At 42.5% G+C, this 23,635-nt stretch overlaps 1 protein-coding gene across 6 annotated transcripts in view; it reads right to left on the minus strand.

Annotated features, from left to right (window-relative positions):
• Positions 1 to 11,529: 11,529 nt before the first annotated feature.
• Positions 11,530 to 23,635, minus strand: part of LOC141265127 (ATP-binding cassette sub-family B member 5-like) — a 1,418,963-nt gene continuing 1,406,857 nt past the window's right edge. For all 6 annotated transcript variants that reach the window (XM_073677812.1, XM_073677808.1, XM_073677805.1 and 3 more), the window contains 2 exons: positions 18,384 to 18,530; positions 11,530 to 12,039 (listed from right to left, as the gene is read on the minus strand). In XM_073677812.1, coding sequence (XP_073533913.1) covers positions 11,842 to 12,039; positions 18,384 to 18,530 — 345 coding nt within the window. In that variant the 3' untranslated portion in view covers positions 11,530 to 11,841. The remainder of the gene's footprint in view (positions 12,040 to 18,383; positions 18,531 to 23,635) is intronic.

Below are 23,635 nucleotides of genomic sequence, written 5' to 3' on the forward strand. Positions count from 1 at the left end.
GAGGTACTGTAGATGCAGATAAAAATTATTTTTAATTTGCAACCTGATGGAGGTCAGTATAGATGGACTAACAGAGAAAGTCCCACACACTGCTAGAAGGCAAAATATTTTTTCAAAGCTAGATGCATACAAAAAATTATTTTGAATTTGCAACCTGATGGAGGTCAGTATAGGTGGACTAATAGAACAAGTCCCACACACTGCTAGAAGGCCAAATATTTTTTCAGAGCTAGATGCAGAAAAAAATTATATTCAGTTTGCAACCTGATGGAGGTCTGTATAGATGAATTAATAGAACAAGACCCACACACAGCTAGAAGCCCAATATTTTTTCAGAGGTAGATGCAGAAAAAAAATATATTCAGTTTGCAACCTGATGGAGGTCAGTATAGATGGACTAATACAACAAGTCCCACACACAGCTAGAAGCGCAATATTTTTTCAGAGTTAGATGCAGAAAAAAATATATTCAGTTTGCAACCTGATGGAGGTCAGTATAGATGGACTAATACAACAAGTCCCACACACAGCTAGAAGCCAAATTTTTTTTCAGAGGTACTGTAGATGCAGATAAAAATTATTTTTAATTTGCAACCTGATGGAGGTCAGTATAGATGGACTAACAGAGAAAGTCCCACACACTGCTAGAAGGCCAAATATTTTTTCAGAGCTAGATGCATACAAAAAATTATTTTGAATTTGCAACCTGATGGAGGTCAGTATAGGTGGACTAATAGAACAAGTCCCACACACTGCTAGAAGGCCAAATATTTTTTCAGAGCTAGATGCAGAAAAAAATTATATTCAGTTTGCAACCTGATGGAGGTCTGTATAGATGGATTAATAGAACAAGACCCACACACAGCTAGAAGCCCAATATTTTTTCAGAGGTAGATGCAGAAAAAAATATATTCAGTTTGCAACCTGATGGAGGTCAGTATAGATGGACTAATACAACAAGTCCCACACACAGCTAGAAGCCCAATATTTTTTCAGAGGTAAATGCAGAAAAAAATATATTCAGTTTGCAACCTGATGGAGGTCAGTATAGATGGACTAATACAACAAGTCCCGCACACAGCTAGAAGCCCAAATATTTTTTCAGAGGTACTGTAGATGTAGATAAAAATTATTTTTAATTTGCAACCTGATGGAGGTCAGTATAGATGGACTAATAGAGAAAGTCCGACACACTACTAGAAGGCCAAATATTTTTTCAGAGCTAGATGCAGAAAAAAATTATATTCAGTTTGCAACCTGATGGAGGTCAGTATAGATGGATTAATAGAACAAGACCCACACACAGCTAGAAGCCCAATATTTTTTCAGAGGTAGATGCAGAAAAAAATATATTCAGTTTGCAACCTGATGGAGGTCAGTATAGATGGACTAACAGAGAAAGTCCCACACACTACTAGAAGGCCAAATATTTTTTCAGAGCTAGATGCAGAAAAAAATTATATTCAGTTTGCAACCTGATGGAGGTCTGTATAGATGGATTAACAGAACAAGACCCACACACAGCTAGAAGCCCAATATTTTTCAGAGGTAGATGCAGAAAAAAATATATTCAGTTTGCAACCTGATGGAGGTCAGTATAGATGGACTAATACAACAAGTCCCACACACAGCTAGAAGCCCAATATTTTTTCAGAGGTAGATGCAGAAAAAAATATATTCAGTTTGCAACCTGATGGAGGTCAGTATAGGTGGACTAATAGAACAAGTCCCACACACTGCTAGAAGGCCAAATATTTTTTCAGAGGTAGATGCAGAAAAAAATATATTCAGTTTGCAACCTGATGGAGGTCAGTATAGATGGACTAATAGAATGATGCTATGCCCAAAAGATTTTACTTCACTAGGTGCAGTAAAAAAATTGGTATTCTATACACAGGTGGTATATCTTGCAACACAGATAGGCTACTCCACTGACTAACACACTCTGCAATAGGCCAAAAAGGATTAGCTTTGCTAGATTCAGCCAAATGCTGTGAAAAAAACTTGCACAGCACTGGCACAGACCTGCCTGGCAAAAACTGATAGGAACTCATGTAACCTAGTCCTGAAAAGGACTCCAATTACAATTAGTCTTTACTCCCACAACCTATCTATTTAAGAGCACAGACCTGCCTGATAAAAGTCGTAGGAAATGCTGTAACCTAGTCCTTAAAAGGACTGCAATCACAACTATTCCCTACTCCCAAGCTATCTGTATATTTGTGCGAAAATTGGCTTGAAATTAACAAGGTATAACGCACACAGCAACAGCGGTGCCGACTAACACGCAGCTGCAGCAGTGAGAAAATGGTGGCGACGGGGAAAATGGCTTGGTCTTATAGGGCAAGGACATGTGACATACACTGCCAATGACACATGCCCTTGCTTGTGTGAAAAAAAGCACTTCGCTCCGTGTGTGCGCTGCTGATAGGCTGACAGATTGCACCTCCCCACTGTAAATGCCGGAAAGAGAAAAAAAAATGGAGATCTTCATTGTTCCTGCAGAGATCCATCCCCTGCCCCTCCCCCCACCCCGCTGTACACTCAAACTGCGTATTAACATTAATTTTCATCATTACTGAGAAAAAATCCAGTTATGATTTTGGTGCACGAACAGTTATCGAACATAACCTCGAACAGCCGAATTTTTCTCAAATTGTTCGTGTTCGCCGAACGGCTCGAACACCGCCCAAAACAGCTCGAATTTGAGATTGGCGAACAGTTCGAGTAGAACAACGCTTATCTCTACTTATCACATTGTCCGCTAAAAGAAGTTGACATTTTAGTTTGGCTGGAAGATGGTCTTTCTTCTGCAGATGTTACTGTTGCTTTAACACCTACCCCACGGACACAACCTTTTTTCCCCTTCCCAACACGCATATTCCCCTTTCCACCAGCAGCAGGCCTTTTTCCACTCATTTTGGTGGTTAACTAATTCACAAATCTGGAGTTGTTTGCACAAAAAAACAATGGATGGGAACCGAGCAGAGCTGAGTGGCCAAACTGTGGTATTAGGCCAAAACTATTGGCTGGGTTAGATGCAGAAAAAAATTCTATTCAATTTGCAAAATGATGGAGGTCAGTATAGATGGACTAATAGAACAAGTCCCACGCACAGCTAGAAGCCCAAATATTTTTTCAGAGGTAGATGCAGATAAAAATTATTTTTAATTTGCAACCTGATGGAGGTCAGTATAGATGGACTAATAGAGAAAGTCCCACACACTGCTAGAAGGCCAAATATTTTTTCAGAGCTAGATGCAGATATAAATTATTTTTAATTTGCAACCTGATGCAGGTCAGTATAGATGTACTAATAGAACAAGTCCCAAACACTGCTAGAAGGCGAAATATTTTTTCAGAGGTAGATGCAGAAAAAAATTATATTCAGTTTGCAACCTGATGGAGGTCAGTATAGATGGACTAATAGAACAAGTCCCACACACAGCTAGAAGCCCGAATATTTTTTCAGAGGTAGATGCAGAAAAAATATAAATTCAGTTTGCAACCTGATGGAGGTCAGTATAGATGGACTAATAGAACAAGTCCCACACACAGCTAGAAGCCCAAATATTTTTTCAGAGCTAGATGCAGATATAAATTATTTTTAATTTGCAACCTGATGGAGGTCAGTATAGATGGACTAATAGAACAAGTCCCACACACAGCTAGAAGCCCAAATATTTTTTCAGAGGTAGATGCAGAAAAAAAATATATTCAGTTTGCAACCTGATGGAGGTCAGTATAGATGGACTAATATAACAAGTCCCACACACAGCTAGAAGCCCAAATATTTTTTCAGAGGTAGATGCAGAAAAAAAATATATTCAGTTTGCAACCTGATGGAGGTCAGTATAGATGGACTAGTAGAGAAAGTCCCACACACTGCTAGAAGGCCAAATATTTTTTCAGAGCTAGATGCAGACAAAAAATTATTTTTAATTTGCAACCTGATGGAGGTCAGTATAGATGGACTAATAGAGAAAGTCCCACACACTGCTAGAAGGCCAAATATTTTTTCAGAGCTAGATGCAGATATAAATTATTTTTAATTTGCAACCTGATGCAGGTCAGTATAGATGGACTAATAGAACAAGTCCCACACACTGCTAGAAGCCCAAATAGTTTTTCAGAGGTAGATGCAGAAAAAAATTATATTCAGTTTGCAACCTGATGGAGGTCAGTATAGATGGACTAATATAACAAGTTCCACACACAGCTAGAAGCCCAAATATTTTTTCAGAGGTAGATGCAGAAAAAAAATATATTCAGTTTGCAACTTGATGGAGGTCAGTATAGATGGACTAATAGAACAAGTCCCACACACAGCTAGAAGCCCAAATATTTTTTCAGAGGTAGATGCAGAAAAAAAATATATTCTGCTTGCAACCTGATGGAGGTCAGTATAGATGGACTAATAGAGAAAGTCCCACACACTGATAGAAGCCCAAATATTTTTTCAGAGCTAGATGCAGATATAAATTATTTTTAATTTGCAACCTGATGGAGGTCAGTATAGATGGACTAATAGAACAAGTCCCACACATAGCTAGAAGCCCAAATATTTTTTCAGAGGTAGATGCAGAAAAAAAATATATTCAGTTTGCAACCTGATGGAGGTCAGTATAGATGGACTAATAGAGAAATTCCCACACACTGCTACAAGGCCAAATATTTTTTCAGAGGTAGATGCAGATAAAAATTATATTCAATTTGCAACCTGATGGAGGTCAGTATAGATGGACTAATAGAACAAGTCCCACACACTGCTAGAAGCCCAAATATTTTTTCAGAGCTAGATGCAGAAAAAAATTATATTCAATTTGCAACCTGATGGAGGTCAGTATAGATGGACTAATAGAATGATGCTATGCCCAAAAGATTTTACTTCACTAGGTGCAGTAAAAAAATTGGTATTCTATACACAGGTGGTATATCTTGCAACACAGATAGGCTACTCCACTGACTAACACACTCTGCAATAGGCCAAAAAGGATTAGCTTTGCTAGATTCAGCCAAATGCTGTGAAAAAAACTTGCACAGCTCTGGCACAGACCTGCCTGGCAAAAACTGATAGGAACTGATGTAACCTAGTCCTGAAAAGGACTGCAATTACAATTAGTCTTTACTCCCACAATCTATCTATTTAAGAGCACAGACCTGCCTGATAAAAGTCGTAGGAAATGCTGTAACCTAGTCCTTAAAAGGACTGCAATCACAACTATTCCCTACTCCCAAGCTATCTGTAGATTTGTGCGAAAATTGGCTTGAAATTAACAAGGTATAGCGCACACAGCAACAGCGGTGCCGTCTAACACGCAGCTGCAGCAGTGAGAAAATGGTGGCGACGGGGAAAATGGCTGGGTCTTATAGGGCAAGAACATGTGACATACACTGCCAATGACACATGCCCTTGCTTGTGTGAAAAAAAGCACTTCGCACCGTGTGTGCGCTGCTGATAGGCTGACAGATTGCACCTCCCCACTGTAAATGCGGGAAAGAGAAAAAAAAATGGAGATCTTCATTATTCCTGCAGAGATCCATCCCCTGCCCCTTCCCCCACCCCGCTGTACACTCAAACTGCGTATTAACATTAATTTTCATCATTACTGAGAAAAAATCCAGTTATGATTTTGGTGCACGAACAGTTATCGAACATAACCTCGAACAGCCGAATTTTTCTCAAATCGTTCGTGTTCGCCGAACGGCTCGAACACCGCCCAAAACAGCTCGAATTTGAGATTGGCGAACAGTTCGAGTCGAAAAACGCTCATCTCTACTAGTTAACTAGCTAAAATCCCTAATGAATCCTGGAGCAGAGTCAGCAGCAGCCTCTGTGACCTGTTATAATGACAAAATGTCTCTAAAACAACATATCAACTCTAGTCTTTATATAAAGAGAGACATGTGATTTCAGCAGCCATTGGCACAAGCTTATGTGTGCAAATCGCAGCTAGTCAAAGTTAGGAAAAAAAAAAAGATTACAAGCACACCGCTGCTCTGAGCTCTCCCTAGCCCTTCCCCTCATCAAACACATCCCCACGCTCATCATACACCACCACTATTCTAGTCAAAGTGATAAAAATACTTTAGTTGCAAAGCAATAATTTCCCACACTTTTACCGAATTTTACAGATTTTTGCCGATTTTAAGAAAAAAATATTCCGCTCTCCGATCCCGAATCCAAATGTGCCATATTCGTGCCGAATTTGAAATTGGCAATTGTTTTTTGAACATATTTACTCATCGTTACTCCCTAGTGTCAATTACCCGAGGCCACTACTTTGCCAATGTATTATTCCCTTTATATGTTATAATCATGAGATAAGTAAATATGTACTAATTATAATATATTTTTTTGTTGGGGGGGGATGCATTTTGTTTTATTCTGTATTAACAAAATTGTAAATTTTTTTACACCTGTGTGCTGAACTATGGCTAGGCTGATCATTCTGTGAGCATTTATCTTATCTAACTCATATTCTGTCAAGTGCTTCTGTATTCTCTATGAGAAAGCCGTTGCCAAACCTCTCTGGCAGCGTCTTAAATATATATATTTTATTCACTTAGGCCTCCTTCACACATCCGTATAAAACCAGTACTGGAAAAAACAGTACCGGTGTCATCAGTGTTTTGGATCAATATGTCATCAGTGTGCCATCAGTGTGTTATCAGTGTTTTTTCGGTATGAATAAAGAAAGAATGAAATTACAAAAGTTATCGTATACTTTACAATGTTAACCACGTATGGCACACAGATGGCAACCGTGTGCTCTACATGTTTTTCACGGACCCATTGACTTTTATTGGCCCTTGTCATCCATGCTGCCAGAAAAATGGATATGTCTCCATATGGTTCACAAGGACACACGGTCGATGTGAACACATGGACATGTGAAAATCAACATAGGTTATAATAGGTATGTGTGTCATCCATGAAAAAAAGGGATGTCATATGTACTGCAAACATGGACTATGGACATGACCGGAGATATGTATCGCTGAGGTTGGCAGCTTCAGTGATGTAAAACCAGGAAAACATGCTCCAGCACACATAGTGCTGAGAGGGTTAATTGGGCGTATCAGGGCCGGTTTTTACGAGCAGTCATAAGAGATGGGTGGGATTGGCTGCTCACATAGCCCCACCCCAGGGCGTGTGTATAAAATGAAGAGCAAGTGTCTCATTCATTGTCTGTGGCCGGAGGTGTGGAGACCTCCAGCCTGTCTGGGCTACAGGACACTGACTAGTGGAGGGTGAACCCGCAGACCTGTATGGACTGTTTTGCTTGTTTTTGTTACTTTGTGCCAGACAAGGCTATGTTTCATTTACCTGGAGAGTGCGGTTTATGAAATCCGAATAAACCCACCTTGGACATTTCTAAAGAAACTGTGACTACCTTGAAAGCAGCTGAGTGAGTACCAACCCCTTACAACATGTATAGGGGACCTTATATAGTGCCATTAATTCCACAAAACTTTACTGATATCATCATCTCTGTCCTCATTGGGGCTCACAATCTAAATTTCCTATCAATATGTCTTTGGAGCTGGAGGAAACTGGAAACACACTCAAAAATAGGGAGAACATATAATTTTTTTGCAGATGCTGTCCTTTGTGGGATTTGAACCCAGGACCCCAGAGCTGCAAGGCAACAGGCCACTGAGCCACTGTGCTGCTCCTTATTGCATGAAGAAAAAAAAAGGATCGACAGTCCGAAATCAGACATGCTGGAAAGCTGGACCTTCATCTCTACTGACATTGTCTGATAAGGGATAGTTGAGGCCCCTATACACCTTAGACCTCATTAGTCAGATGCTAATGGCAGATCAGGTAGATGAGGCTTTTGTTAGATCCTCAGCTGGCAGAGTAAAGAGTTCATGTCACACAGATGGTGGAGTAGTAATGAGCTAACAAGGAAAGCCACCACCCTCTGACTAAGGCCGGAGTCACACTACTGTATAACACGACGAGTGCTATGCGATAAAACATTGCATAGAACTCAGCCCAGTGTTATTCTATGGGCCAACTAAGATCAGCGATTATTTTCTCAGGCATATTCGGCACGTGCAAAATCGCAGCACGCTGCGATTGTGCGCGTATATCGCGCGAGATTTGCCAATGCAAGCCTATGGGTGCGAGGAAAAATCGGACTGCACTCGCATGTCAGCTCACTGCAGTGCGATATATGGCGAGTCAGGCCATGGAGGAGATGGAGAAACTACTTTCTCTGTCTCCTCCGCAGCTGTGCTGCGATCCTCTCATACTAAAAAATTGCAGCACAGTAGCATGACACTCGGCTCCAGCTCACAGCAGAGCAGGAACCAAGGGTCATTAGCATATCGCATCCGATGCTCTCGCATCGCATGCCATACGTTGGTGGAATGCCAGTGACGCGCCACCTGGGCCGTGGGGTACTCGGTGCCGGGCCGGTCGTTGCTAGGGGAGATGTCACTGTGGCTGTGACCCGGTCCGTGACCCAGGGCGGTCAATAAAAGGGGTTTTAAAGTAAAGGATTATAGTTTTTATGTTTAGTGTTCATGACGCCACCTGTGGTATGCGGCTATATGGAGCCGCCGCTACGGAGCAGGTCCTCTGGAGCTGTTGGTAATGCAGCAGAGTTGGTTCAGCTCTCCACAGGTAGAGCTAAGCTCCAGGGCGGTGCGGTGATGGTTAATGATGAAGTAACTGTTGTTGTGCCGTGTGGTGCAGGGGATGATAGCGCAGCAATAATTCACAGAGACAGTGGGGTGTAGTCTTCAAGGTTTACTCACGATTATCACGTTGCTCCTGGTTACAACTGCAGTTCATAACCACCCACGTCGTCCGGTATTTACTCAGGGAGGGGTTCAGAAATCCCTCAGGTAATTCAAGAGCACTTAGCGTGACCCCTTTCTGTGTGTCCCTCCTGGTCATCTTCCTGCGCTGGCTCTCACCCTGCTGCCCTGCGCCTCGCAAAAAGTGTCCCAATCTGGTAACCTCAGATCTTGGGGGGCAACCTGGAGTTCCCTGTATCCTGTGCGGCTACCTTCTTGGCGATTAATTGCTGCTGTGGCAACTACACCTTGGAAATGTAGAAGCCTCCGGTTTCTAGCTGAATGTTATTATTCCCACTAGTTAGGGGCCGGTCCCCTTTGCGGCCTGATCCTTCCACTCCTTGTAGATTTGGGCGTACGGGTGGCCTCCAGCAATTCCCGTACCCCTAGGATCCCTTCTTTCCTTCTGGATCCTTTCTCCCTGCTCCTCTCCTCACTTCAGTCAGTCTCACCTCCTGGGCCTCTCTCACTAAGGCCCGCTCCTCCTGAGCAGAGCTCCTGCTTCCACTACTTCTCCTCTCAGACTGAACTGCACTGAACTGAACTCCCAAGATGGCTTCCCTTTTTATATCCTTCTTTTCCAGGGTTCCCGTGATCTGCTTCCTCCACCCACGCCCACTACATGGTTCCCCCTCTCTTGGTTCCCCCCACTCCAGCCAGGGTCAGGGCTCTGCAGCGCAGCAGTGCATCTTGCCCCTCCTGCTGGTCTGGAGTAGTGTAGTGTTGGGCGCAGGTGTTTGGGTCCCGGGCAATACTCCATCCTTACCTGAGAGTGAGATATCACACCTCTGGGTGAGATGCAGTACCTCTGTGGCGACTGAACCCGCAGGGGCGCCACACCAGCCTAACACCTTAGTTCACTATTGACCTCATCATTTAAGATAATTGATATGTGTGGCAAAATATCTTGTCTTACAGCTCACACAGTGTAGTTTATTGTCTTAATTATTTTTCACTAGATTGCATCATCCATACATCCATGCATAGTTAAATGTCCATGCATATACAGTACAGACCAAAAGTTTGGACACACCTTCTCATTTAAAGATTTTTCTGTATTTTCATAACTATGAAAATTGTACATTCACACTGAAGGCATCAAAACTATGAATTAACACATGTGGAATTGTATACTTAACAAAAAAGTGTGAAACAACTGAAAATATGTCTTATATTCTAGGTTCTCCAAAGTAGCCACCTTTTGCTTTGATGACTGCTTTGCACACTTTTGGCATTCTCTTGATGAGCTTCAAGGGGTAGTCACCGGAAATGGTCTTCCAACAATCTTGAAGGAGTTCCCAGAGATGCTTAGCACTTGTTGGCCCTTTTGCCTTCACTCTGCGGTCCAGCTCACCCCAAACCATCTCGATTGGGTTCAGGTCTGGTGACTGTGGAGGCCAGGTCATCTGGCGTAGCACCCCATCACTCTCCTTCTTGGTCAAATAGCCCTTACACACGCTGGAGGTGTGTTTGGGGTCATTGTCCTGTTGAAAAATAAATGATGGTCCAACTAAATGCAAACCGGATGGAATAGCATGCCGCTGCAAGATACTGTGGTAGCCATGCTGGTTCAGTATGCCTTCAATTTTGAATAAATCCCCAACAGTGTCACCAGCAAAGCACCCCTACACCATCACACCTACTCCTCCATGCTTCACGGTGGGAACCAGGCATGTAGAGTCCATCCATTCACCATTTCTGCGTCGCACATAGACACGGTGGTTGGAACCAAAGATCTCAAATTTGGACTCATCAGACCAAAGCACAGATTTCAACTGGTCTAATGTCCCATCCTTGTGGTCTTTAGCCCAAACAAGTCTCTTCTGCTTGTTGCCTGTCCTTAGCAGTGGTTTCCTAGCAGCTATTTTACCATGAAGGCCAGCTGCACAAAGTCATCTCTTAACAGTTGCTGAAGAGATGTGTCTGCTGCTAGAACTCTGTGTGCCATTGACTTGGTCTCTAATCTGAGCTGCTGTTAACCTGCGATTTCTGAGGCTGGCGACTCGGAAAAACTTATCCTCAGAAGCAGAGGTGACTCTTGGTCTTCCTTTCCTGGGGCGGTCTTCATGTGAGACAGTTTCTTTGTAGCGCTTGATGGTGTTTGCAACTGCAATTGGGGACACTTTCAAAGTTTTCCCAATTTTTCGGCCTGACTGACCTTCATTTCTTAAAATAATGATGGCCACTCGTTTTTCTTTACTTAGCTGCTTTTTTCTTGCCATAATACAGATTCTAACAGTCTATTCAGTAGGACTATCATCTGTGTATCCACCAGACTTCTGCACAACACAACTGATGGTCCCAACCCCATTTATAAGGCAAGAAATCCCACTTATTAAACCTGACAGGGCACACCTGTGAAGGGAAAACCATTTCCGGTGACTACCTCTTGAAGCTCATCAAGAGAATGCCAAGAGTGTGCAAAGCAGTCATCAAAGTAAAAGGTGGCTACTTTGAAGAACCTAGAATATAAGACATATTTTCAGTTGTTTCACACTTTTTTGTTAAGTATATACAGTAATTCCACATGTGTTAATTCATAATTTTGATGCCTTCAGTGTGAATGTACAATTTTCGTAGTCATGAAAATACAGAAAAATCTTTAAATGAGAAGGTGTGTCCAAACTTTTAGTCTGTACTGTATATATATATATATATATATATATATATATATTTATATTTGCTCACCTCTAGTCACAAAAATACATGTCCATGTTATTTTTAATTTTTAAATAGAATTTAATGCAATTAACATTTTGAGTAAGCTAGTATAGTGCGAAATATCTTGTTTAACATTATGTTCTTCAATTTTAAGCATTAGATAAATGTGGCTTGTTTATTAATGCATACATTGCAAAATCTACGTCTAGTTCACTTTCATATGTTACATAGAGCAGTGACATAAGGCTTAAATAAAAATAGTTTTTTTGGAATAATCATTGGCTTTCTTCTAGCAGTAACTAAGCAGACTTTTAGGTTTCAAGGCTTCAAATTCATGTTGTTTTTCAGCAGTTCAGAGCATTTCATCTAAGTTATATTTTGTGCATTTACTAGTTGGAAATATGCCCCTTGGTTACTGAGAAGCTTCTGGTGAGTTCCTATTTCTATTACTCTTCCATTCTTAATGACAACAATAACATCTGCATTCTGGACTGTAGATAGTCTATGTGCGATCATGATGCAAGTCCTTCCTTTCCTGGCTTGATCAAGAGCTTGTTGTACGATCTGGATAGAAGAGCAAATTATGGTTTTAAGTAATAGAATACAGTAATATGGAACAACAGTAAGGGTATGTTCACACTGAGATTTTTGCTGGCTGAAAAATCTATTCGAAAGGTTCGGAATGTGCAAACAACGTCTTTATCATGCGGAATCTACTTGGAACCCACCTGAAAAAGTGCCGCAAAACCACCGTAAAAAGTGACCATACTGCACAGCAATGTAAAAATTACATTTCTGTGAACATGTTCACTCTTTTGTTACCGCTTTTAACTGCTTAACGGTTCATAAAACATGAGATGATAAAGGCCACATTTACATGTTCAGTATTTAGTCAGTATTTTACATCAGAATTTGTAAACCAAAACCAGGAGTGGTTGGAAACTGCAGAAGTGGTGACGTGTTTCTATTATACTTTTCCTCTGATTGTTCCACTCCTAGTTTTGGCTTACAAATACTGATGTAAAATACTGACAAAATACTAAATGAGTAAACATGGCCTGTTTCTTTAGGTGGCTTCCATTTACTATCTTTAGGCCATGTTCACACTATCAGCGTTTGGTCAGTTTTTCACATCAGTATTTATGAGCCAAAACCAGGAGAGGGTCAAAAATAAAGAATTGGTGCATGTGATTCTAGTAGACTTTTTCTGTGATTGTTCCTCTCCTGGTTTTCGCTTACAAATACTGATTTAAAATACTGACCAAATACTGATAGTGTGACCGTAGCCTTATAATAAATCACTGCCTCAACTAGGTCTATACAGCTGAAAATTATTATTTATTATTATTTATTCCATGGCACTTTACATATCAAAAAGGGGGGTATACATAGCAAAAACTATTATAAAAATCTTGAACAAAAACGCAACGGCAGACTGGTACAGGAGGAGAAAGCACTCTGCCTGCGAGGGCTCACAATCTACAAGGGATGGGTGAGGATACAGTAGGTAAGGGTAGAGCTGGTCATGCAGTGGTGTGGTGAAGCGATTGTTACTGCAGGTTGTAGGCTTGGCAGAAGAGGTAGGTCTTCAGGTTCTTTTTGAAGGTTTCCACGGTAGGCAAGACTCTGATGCGTTGGGGTACAGAGTTCCAGAGTAGGGGGGATGCACGGGAGAAATATTGTAAGCGGTTGTGGGAAGAGGAGATAAGGGGGGAGTAGAGAAGGAGATTGTGTGAGGATCGTAGGTTGCGTATAGATATGTACCGGGAGACTAGATCACAGATGTATGGAGCAAACAAGTTGTGGGTGGCTTTATATGCCATAGTTAGGGTTTTGAACTGGAGTCTCTGGGCAATGGGGAGCCAGTGAAGTGATTGACAGAGAGGAGAGGCCAGGAAATAGCGGGAGGATAGGTGGATTAGTCGGGCAGCAGAGTTCAGGATAGATTGGAGGGGTGTGAGAGTGTTTGAGGGGAGGCCACAGAGCAGGAGGTTGCAGTAGTCAAGGCCGGAGATGATGAGCGCGTGCACTAGTGTTTTTGCAGATTTGTGGTTGAGGAATGTGTGGATTCGGGAGATGTTTTTGAGTTGGAGTCAGCAGGAAGTGGAAAGGGCTTGGAAGGAGAGGTTAGAGTCCAGGGTTACCCCGAGGCAGCAAGCTTGTGGGACTGGGGAAAGTGTACAGCCATTGATTTTGATGGATAGGTCAGATGGGGGCTGAGTGAGATGGGGGAAAGATGATGAATTCAGTTTTATCCATGTTAAGTTTTAGAAATCTAGCAGAGAAGAAGGATGAGATAGCGGACAGACATTGTGGGATTCTGGTTAGTTAGGAGGTTACATAGTTACATAGTTTATAAAGCCAAAAAAAGACAAGCATCCATCCAGTACAGCCTATTTCTTGTGCACTGCAGCTATTCCGCAGCGTTGATCCAGGGGAAGGCAAAAAAAAAACATGCGGTATAGGCCAATTTACATCATTGAAGAAAAATTCACTTCCCAACACCAATCTGGCAGTCAGATTAAATCCCTGGATTAATTAACTAAGCATAAGATGTAATTTTATTGTTCTCAAGAAAGGCGTCCAGGCCTCTCTTGAACTCATTAAGTGAGTTGGACATCACCACTTCCTCTCCCAGAGAGTTCCAGAGTCTCACGGCTCTGACCGTAAAGAATCCCCTTCTATGCTGGTGCAGGAACCTCCTTTCCTCCAGACGCATAGCGTGCCCCCTCGTCTTTGTCACCATCCTTGGTATAAACAAGTCATGGGAGAGATCTCTGTACTGCCCCCTGATGTATTTATAAATGTTTATGAGGTCTCCCCTAAGCCTTCTCTTTTCCAACGTAAATAGGCCTAATTTTGACAACCTCTCTGGGTATTATAATCCCTCCATTCCCTTTATTACCTTAGTCGCCCTCCTTTGTACCCTCTCTAGCTCCAATATGTCTTTCCTGAGCACCGGAGCCCAGAACTGTGCACAATATTCTAAGTGCGGCCTTACCAGCGCTTTATACAGAGGAAGAACAATGTTCTCATCATATGCCCCTATTCCTCTTCTGATGCATGCCATGACTCTATTTGCCTTCGCAGCTGCTGCCTGACACTGGGCAATCCAATTTAATTTGCTATTAACCAAGACGCCCAGGTCCTTCTCCATGTCAGATTTCCCCAACGATTTCCCATTTAATATGTATGGGTGACTGCTGTTTTTCTTTCCCATGTGTATGACCTTACATTTATCGGCATTGAACCCCATTTGCCATTTTTTGGCCCAACTCCCCAATTTATCTAAATCCTCCTGTAGCTGTGCCCTATCCTCATCTGTATTAACTACTTTACAAAGTTTAGTATCATCTGCAAATATTGCTATTTTACTATGCAACCCTTCCACTAGATCATTAATAAATATATTAAATAATATAGGGCCCAAGACAGACCCTTGAGGCACCCCGCTAGTAACCCTGACACACCCTGAGCTTACTCCATTGATAACCACCCTCTGCTTTCTATCACTCAGCCAGCTATTTACCCACTTGCACACATTATCCCCCAGACCAAGCATTCTCATTTTATATACCAACCTTTTGTGTGGCACAGTATCAAACGCTTTGGAGAAGTCAAGGTATACAACATCCACTGACTCTCCCCGGTCCAGCTGTGAGCTCACCTCTTCGTAGAAGGCGATCAGGTTTGTTTGGCAGGAGGTGATATCAGGTCCAGAGAAATAAATCTGTGTCAGAGATGATACTGAAAGCCGTGGGACTCTATGAGCTGTCCCAGGCCGAGGGTGTAGATTGAGAAGAGCAGAGATCTTAGGACTGAACCTTGGGGGACACCGACAGATAGGGGGCGAGATGAGGAGGTACTGACTTGGCCCCAGGGCTGTGGGGTACTTGGCAGCTGGGCCTTATGGCTGCTTTTGGGGGAGATCACGGTGGCTGGCCCGGTCCGTGACCCAGGGCGGTCAGTGCAAAAAGGGGATATTTTAATATGGGGATTTTGGGAATTTTTTGTGACGCCTCCTGTGGTGTCTGGTGAGGATCACCAGCCCTGCGACAGTCCTCTGAGACAGGTGTTAGGGCAGCTTGAGATGGAACGGCTCCCGACAGGTGGAGCAGGCCTCAGGGCAGTGTACAGGAATGAAGGAGGTGCGCTGGGCATTGTAGTGCAGGGAGGGAAATGGCACCGGCAAAATAAAGGAGCGGAGGCAGCTCAGTGCAGTCATCCAAGATTTACTCACAGTTCTTAGACAGTCCACAGGTGCACTGTACTGGTGCAAGTCTCCCGCGCCGCACTGCATTCACCGGGCAGGGGTTCAGTCCTTCCTCAGGCAGCTCGGGTGTACCTGGTGGAACCCCACTTTCTTATGTACCTCTCTAGACCAACTTCACGTTGGGTCTTACTCCCTCCTGCCCTGCGCTTCCCACTGTGAATCCCGTTCGGGTGCTGCGAGGTCCCCCCTGTCCGTCGGAGTTGCACAGACCTGCTTGGCCTTACTTGAATTGAAGTGGGGGTTTGGCTCCTGGCTATAGAAGTCAGAAGCCTCCGGTTTTTCCAGCCGAGGCCTGAAGCTGCACGACTGGGCCAGGGGCCGGTCCCCTTCTTGCGGCATAGATCCTCCTGACACTTGGCAGGTTTGGGGTGTACGGGTGCCGCCTGCACTCACCATACTCCCCTAGGATCCCTTCTGTAGAACGGAGCTCACTCCCTGCTCCCCTCCTGGGTCTCAGTCCTGGGCCCTTGTAGTGGAGCAGAGCTCCTACAGAGACTCTGCTCCCAGACTGTTCCTCTGAACCACACTCCTCGACTCACCACTGTTTTAAGATGTCTATCTTTTATATATCTACTATATGAGTGCTCCCATAAACTACTTCCTCCACCCACACCCACTACTGGTTCCCCCTACCTTTGGGTTCCCCCCACCCCAGCCAGGGTCAGGGCTCAGCAGAAAACTACATTGCGTCTTGCCCCTCCTGCTGGCCTGGGGTAGTGTAGTGTTAGATGTAGGTGTTGGGGTTCCGTGCAGCACTCCCTCCTTACCTGATAGAAGGGAGACACCACACCTCTGGGTGAGTTGCAGTACCTCTGTGGCGACCGAACCCTCAGGGGCACCACAGTGCTGTGTGAGTGAGAAACACTGAATGTCATGTCTGTTAAGTATGAGGAGATCCGAGATAGAGCCAAGTCTTTGATGCCAAGAGATGAGAGTGTCAAAAGCAGATGACAAGTCCAGGAGTAGGAGGACAGAGTAGTGTCGCTTGGATTTGGTGGTTAGTAGGTCATTGGTGACTTTAGTCAAGGCATTTTCAGTAGAATGGTGTAGTCGGGAGCCAGATTGTAAGGGGTCAAAGAGGGAGCAGGAGAGGTGGGAGGACAGTTCAGAATGGACGTGCTGTTCCAGTAGTTTTGAGGTGTAGGGGAGAAGTGATATGGTGCGGTAGCTAGTCAGAGAGGATGGGTCAAGGGAGGGTTTTTTGAGGATGGGTGTGAAAGAAGCATGTTTGAAGCATGAAAGGAAGACACCAGTTGTTAGTGACAGGTTAAAAATGTGGGCTAGAGTTGGGATAAAGACTGTAGTACGGTTAGGAATGAGGTGGGATGGGATAGCGTCAAGTTCACAGGTGGTGAGGTGTGACTTGGAGAGTAAGGAGGAATGTTGATGTTCCATAATGGTGGAGAAGCTGGTTTTGGAGGAGGAGGATTGAGTAGATACGAGAAGGGGCTGTGGGGACTTTAGGCAAAAGCTTTGTCTGATGGAATCAATCTTTTGTTTGAAGAATGAGGCAAAGTCCTCAGCTGAGATGAGAGGAGAGGGAGGAGGCGCTGGGGGACGGAAGAGAGAATTGAAAGTGTTGAATAGCTGTTTAGGGTTTTGTGACAGGGAGGATATGAGAGATGAGAAGTTGGTTTGTTTTGCTGCAGTGAGTGTGGACTTAAAAGTAGTGAGGGACTGTTTGATTGCAATGAAGTGCTCGTTGGAGTGGGACTTTTTCCATCTCCGCTAAGCAACCCTGGAGGTCGGTCTCAGTTCTTTAGTCACTCTGGTGTGCCAGGGTTGCCTGTTTGTGCGAGCTTTGGTACGTGTGAGGGGGGTGACCAAATTGAGGGCTGCAGGTGTTGTGGTGTTACATAAAGTGGCAGCAACATCTGCATAATGATGTATGACAGAGAACACTGTGACTCCATTTGCATCATTATAGTCAGCAGCCAAGATTCTCATTTTTCATGCATTCATCTGAATGCCACAATAGAGCCACTGAACATACGTGCAAATGTTATGTAAACATAGCCTTAGGCCTCATTCAGACGTCAGCATTGCATATTCATGTTCTATGCTTAATTCTCACGGATAGAACATGTACCCATTAAGGTCTATGGTGGTGTTCACATATACCGCTTTTTTTTTTTGTGTGTGGATTGTGTGCAAAAATAATGGAGACACGTTTTTTTTTCCAGTATCATGGTTGAAAGGTACCAGTACAAAGCTATGGGTCTGTGAAAATCACAGGCAGTACACAGATGCCATCACTACCCTGAACTGTAAATTGAAGTCTTCTGACCATCTACAAGTTGCTTTGCCCAATGAGAACTGAGAATTCTCTGCCGTGTAGTCATATCTCAATTGTAAAGTGCTGTGGAATATGTTGGTGCTAAATAAATAAAAATTATTATTAATAATTATTACTAATATTTATTATTAGTAATACTAATTATTATTAATAATAATTATTACCAAGTGCAACCCACATCAAGTCCATTGTCAGCCCAGAGGGTCCAATACTTCCAGGCAGGCCTCATGCTACATATGTTCTTCTTTACTAATTCACTGTAGTACATTCTGATAAAGTGTTATAAACTACTATTTCTATATTAGTGAAGAAAGGAATGGAGTTATCAGCATATTTTACCTTTTTGCTTTCATTATCTAGCGCTGAGGTGGCTTCATCAAGCAGCAGAATTTTTGGAGAACGTTTAAGTGCTCGGGCAATAGCGATCCTTTGCTTCTGACCCCCAGGGAGCTGAGTGCCTTTACTTCCAACTGATGTGTTATATTTCTATGGGTAGGAAACACATATTTATGGAAAACGTAATGAAGACGTGATATGGCAGACGAGAGACAATATATGTACAGTGGTGTGAAAAATAGTTTGCCTCCTTCCTGTTTCTTATTCTTTTGCATGTTTGTCACACTTCAATGTTTCAGATCACAATACAAATTTAAATATTTGACAAAGATAACAAAAGTAGTGATGAGCGAGCCCTAAAATGCTTGGGTACTCTTTGCTTGGTACGAGCAACAAGCCCAATGTAAGTCTAAGGGAAGCTCGAACATTTTTCTAGCGCCCCTTCCGCGGAGGTCTGCAGAGGGTCTAAAAATTGCCCAAATCTAAGGGAACAGTGCTCAAATGACATGTGAACAACATGGGGAAGACCACTGGAAGGTTCTGACTCCCAGGTCACAAATGTCAACAATGTTGTCAGAGGTATTACGCAAGTTTTACGGTCTCACAATGAAACATTCAAAAACAAAAACAAAATGGATTTTCCTGGGAAAAATATTAAAGAACATCCTTTCCAGGGTAATGACTTATATAAGGCAAAATAAATATACAAAAATAAAAATGCTTCTGCTCCCCTTGGGCTATGTTCACACGTAGGGTTTTTATGTGTATTTGCACATTTGCATTGCTTTCAACGGTGAAGAATGCAGTCACCGGGAAATGTCATTTTTACAACCTTATCTGGCCATGTGGTGAGTGAGACATGATCAGACACATCCTGTTTCATTTATGAAGTAGGGACTCTGAAAGTCACAACCACTATTTTTTATAGGTCCATCAAGCGGCCCTTACTATTCTTAAATGGCAAGCAGTCGGCTATGCTTTGTTGTTCCCATTATTAAAGAGTGGGTCTCCTATACTTTTATTGCGTATGCAGTGACTGCAAGGGCTGCCAAAAATTTGGACACATTCCAATATCCCTTTGAAGAGACATAGAGGAGGGTCTCAGTAAAAAAAAAAAATTCCCATTATAAAGGAGTGGGTCTCCTATAGTGGTAATGCCCATGCAGTGAGTCCAACGGAAAAACCCCACTAACAATTTAACCCCTTTACAACCCAAGGTGGTTTGCATGTTAAAGACCAGGCCAATTTTTACAATTCTGACCACTGTCATTTTTTAAGGTAATTACTCTGGAATGCTTCAATGCATCCCCCTGATTCTGAGAGTGTTTTTTCGTGACATATTGTACTTCATGATTATGGTAAAATTTCTTTGATATCACTTGCGTTTATTTGTGAAAAAATGGAAATTTGGTGAAAATTTAGCAATTTTCAAAATTTTTATTTTTCTGCCCTTAAATCAAAGAGATACAGTACAGACCAAAAGTTTGGGCACACCTTCTCATTTAAAGATTTTTCTGTATTTTCATGACTTTGAAAATTGTACATTCACACTGAAGGCATCAAAACTATGAAATAACACATGTGGAATTATATACTTAACAAAAAAGTGTGAAACAACTGAAAATATGACATATATTCTAGGTTCTTTAAGTAGTCACCTTTTACTTTGATGACTGCTTTGCACACTTTTGGCATTCTCTTGATGAGCTTCAAGAGGTAGTCACCGGAAATGGTTTTCCCTTCACAGGTGTGCCCTGTCAGGTTTAATAAGTGGGATTTCTTGCCTTATAAATGGGGTTGGGACCATCAGTTGTGCTGTGCAGAAGTCTGGTGGATACACAGATGATAGTCCTACTGAATAGACTGTTAGAATCTGTATTATGGCAAGAAAAAAGCAGCTAAGTAAAGAAAAACGAATGGCCATCATTATTTTAAGAAATGAAGGTAAGTCAGGCTGAAAAATTGGGAAAACTTGGAAAGTGTCCCCAAGTGCAGTTGCAAAAACCATCAAGCGCTACAAAGAAACTGGCTCACATGAGGACCACCCAAGGAAAGGAAGACCAAGAGTCACCTCTGCTTCTGAGGATAAGTTTATCCAAGTCACCAGCCTCATAAATCGCAGGTTAACAGCAGCTCAGATTAGAGACCAGGTCAATGCCACACAGAGTTCTAGCAGCAGACCCATCTCTTCAACAACTGTTAAGAGGAGACTTTGTGCAGCAGGCCTTCATGGTAAAATAGCTGCTAGGAAACCACTGCTAAGGACAGGCATCAAGCAGAAGAGACTTGTTTGGGCTAAAGAACACAAGAAATGGACATTAGACCAGTGGAAATCTGTGCTTTGGTTTGATGAGTCCAAATTTGAGATCTTTGGTTAAAACCACCGTGTCTTTGTGCTTCGCAGAAAAGGTGAACGGATGGACTCTACATGCCTGGTTCCCACCGTGAAGCATGGAGGAGGAGGTGTGATGGTGTGGGGGTGCTTTGCTGGTGACACTGTTGGGGATTTATTCAAAATTGAAGGCATACTGAGCCAGCATGGCTACCACAGCATCTTGCAGCGGCATGCTATTCCATCCGGTTTGCGTTTAGTTGGACCATCATTTATTTTTCAACAGGACAATGACCCCAAACACACCTCCAGGCTGTGTAAAGGCTATTTGACCAAGGAGGAGAGTGATGGGGTGCTACGCCAGATGACCTGGACTCCACAGTCACCAGACCTGAACCAAATCGAGATGGTTTGGGGTGAGCTGGACCGCAGAGTGAAGGCAAAAGGGCCAACAAGTGCTAAGCATCTCTGGGAACTCCTTCAAGATTGTTGAAAGACCATTTCCGGTGACTACCTCTTGAAGCTCATCAAGAGAATGCCAAGAGTGTGCAAAGCGGTTATCAAAGCAAAAGGTGGCTACTTTGAAGAACCTAGAATATAAGACATATTTTCAGTTGTGTCACACTTTTTTGTTAAGTATATAATTCCACATGTGTTAATTCATAGTTTTGATGCCTTCAGTGTGAATGTACAATTTTCAAAGTCATGAAAATACAGAAAACTCTTTAAATGAGGTGTGTCAAACTTTTGGTCTGTACTGTATGCCATACAAAATAGTTAATAAATAACATTTCCCACGTGTCTACTTTACATCAGCACAATTTTGGAACCAAAATTTTTTTTATTAGGGAGCTATAAGGGTTAAATGTTGACCAGCGATTTCTCATTTTTCCAACAAAATTTACAAAACCATTTTTTTTAGGGACCACATCACATTTGAAGTCACTTTGAGGGGTCTTTATGACAGAAAATACCCAAAAGTGACACAATTCTAAAAAACTGCACCCCTCAAGGTGCTCAAAACCACATTCAAGAACTTTATTAACCCTTTAGGTGCTTCACAGGAATTTTTGGAATGTGGAAGTAAAAATTGAACATTTAACTTTTTTCACAAAAATGTTTAGACCCAATTTTTTTTTATTTTTGCAGGGGTAGCAGGAAAAAATGGACCCCAAAAGTTGTTGTGCTATTTCCCCTGAGCACACAGATACCCCATATGTGGGGGAAAACCACTGTTTGGGGGCACGGCATGGTTCGGAAGGGAAGGACCGCCATTTGACTTTTTGAATGTAAAATTTGCTTGAATAATTAGCGGACGCCATGTTGTGTTTGGAGAGCCCCTGATGTGCCTAAATAGTGGAAACCCCCCCACAAGTAACACCATTTTGGAAACTAGACCCCTCAGGGAACTTAACTAGATGTGTGGTGAGCACCCTGAACCCCCAAGTGCTTTACAGAAGTTTATAACATGGAGCCATGAAAATAAAAAAGATCAAACTTTTTCCACAAAAATTATGTTTTAGCCCCATTTTTTTTATTTTCACAAGGGTAAGAGGAGAAAATGGACCCCAAAAACTTTTGTGCAATTTCTCCTGAATACGCCAATACCCCCTGTGGGGAAAATACAATGTTTGGGCACACGGCAGAGTTCAGAAGGGAAGGAGCACTGTGTGACTTTTTGAACGCAAAATTGGCTGGAATAGAGAGCGGATGTCATGTCGTGTTTGGAGAGCCCCGGATGTGCCTTAATAGTGCAAAACCCTAACAAGTGACCCCATCTTGGAAATGATACCCTCAAAGATTTTATCAAGGGGTACAGTGAACATTTTGAACCCAGAGGTACGACACAGAATTTGATAACAATAGGTCATCATATTGAATAAGTTGTCATTAGTCTTGAGCGCAAGTGCTCGCTACTTAAGTTTGCATCGGGTACTCAGGTATGCACAATGTATCTCAGGTGCTCTAGTGACATGCTCGAGTCCCCGCCCACATGTTTCACGGTTAATAGACACCCAAATAAAAACATGCGGGGATCGCTCGTGCATGGCAGGCAATACCCATGAGGTTTTTTCGGCCGCGAAGCATATGGGGCGGAAACTCGAGCATGTCACTTGAGCACCCGCGATACTCAGTGCATACCCGAGCACCCGATGCAAAGTCAAGTAGCGAACACTTCCACTCAACACTAGTCACCATCTTTTTTTACTTTTGAAAAAAATCCCATCCCTAACCCTAGCCCAACCCTAACGCCAACCACAACCCCAACCCTAGCACAACCCTAACCCTAGAGTTTATTTTTTTACGCCGTTCCTCGTGCGGTATAAGTGATTAGACGACTTTATTCTTTGGTTCAATGCGATTACAGCGATACCAGATTCATATCGGATTTTTATGATTGACAGCTGTCACCCACTAAAAGACGCATTTTTTTTGTAAAATCTAGTTTTGCATCGCCATATTTTGAGAGCTATAATTTTGCCATATTTTGGCCGACAGAGTCATGTGACAGCATGTTTTTTGCGGGATGAGTTGCCGTTTTTATTGGTGCTGTTTTCAGGAATGTGATATTTTTTGATCGCTTTCTATTCTGATTTTTGGGAGGCAGAACAAACAAAAAACAATTCAGGAACTGTTTTTTTTTAAAAAAAATAAATTTTATGCTATTCCGCGTGTGGTAAAATTGATTAAGGTAGCTTTATTCTTCGTTTACAGCGGTACCACATTGATATAGTTTTCTATGTTTTGGCGCTTTTACACAATAAAAGCTGTTTTATAGAATAAAATATTTTTTTGCATCGCTTCATTCTGAGAGCTATAACTTTTTTATTTTTCAGCTGATGGAGCTGTATGGCGACTTGTTTTTTGAGGGACAAGCTGTACCATTTTTATGTATATTCGTCTTTTTGATCGCGTGTTATTC

The sequence above is a fragment of the Phyllobates terribilis genome, unplaced genomic scaffold, assembly GCF_046119375.1.
Source record: "Phyllobates terribilis strain yellow unplaced genomic scaffold, ASM4611937v1 Scaffold_4__5_contigs__length_816908805, whole genome shotgun sequence".
Lineage (NCBI taxonomy): Eukaryota > Metazoa > Chordata > Amphibia > Anura > Dendrobatidae > Phyllobates > Phyllobates terribilis.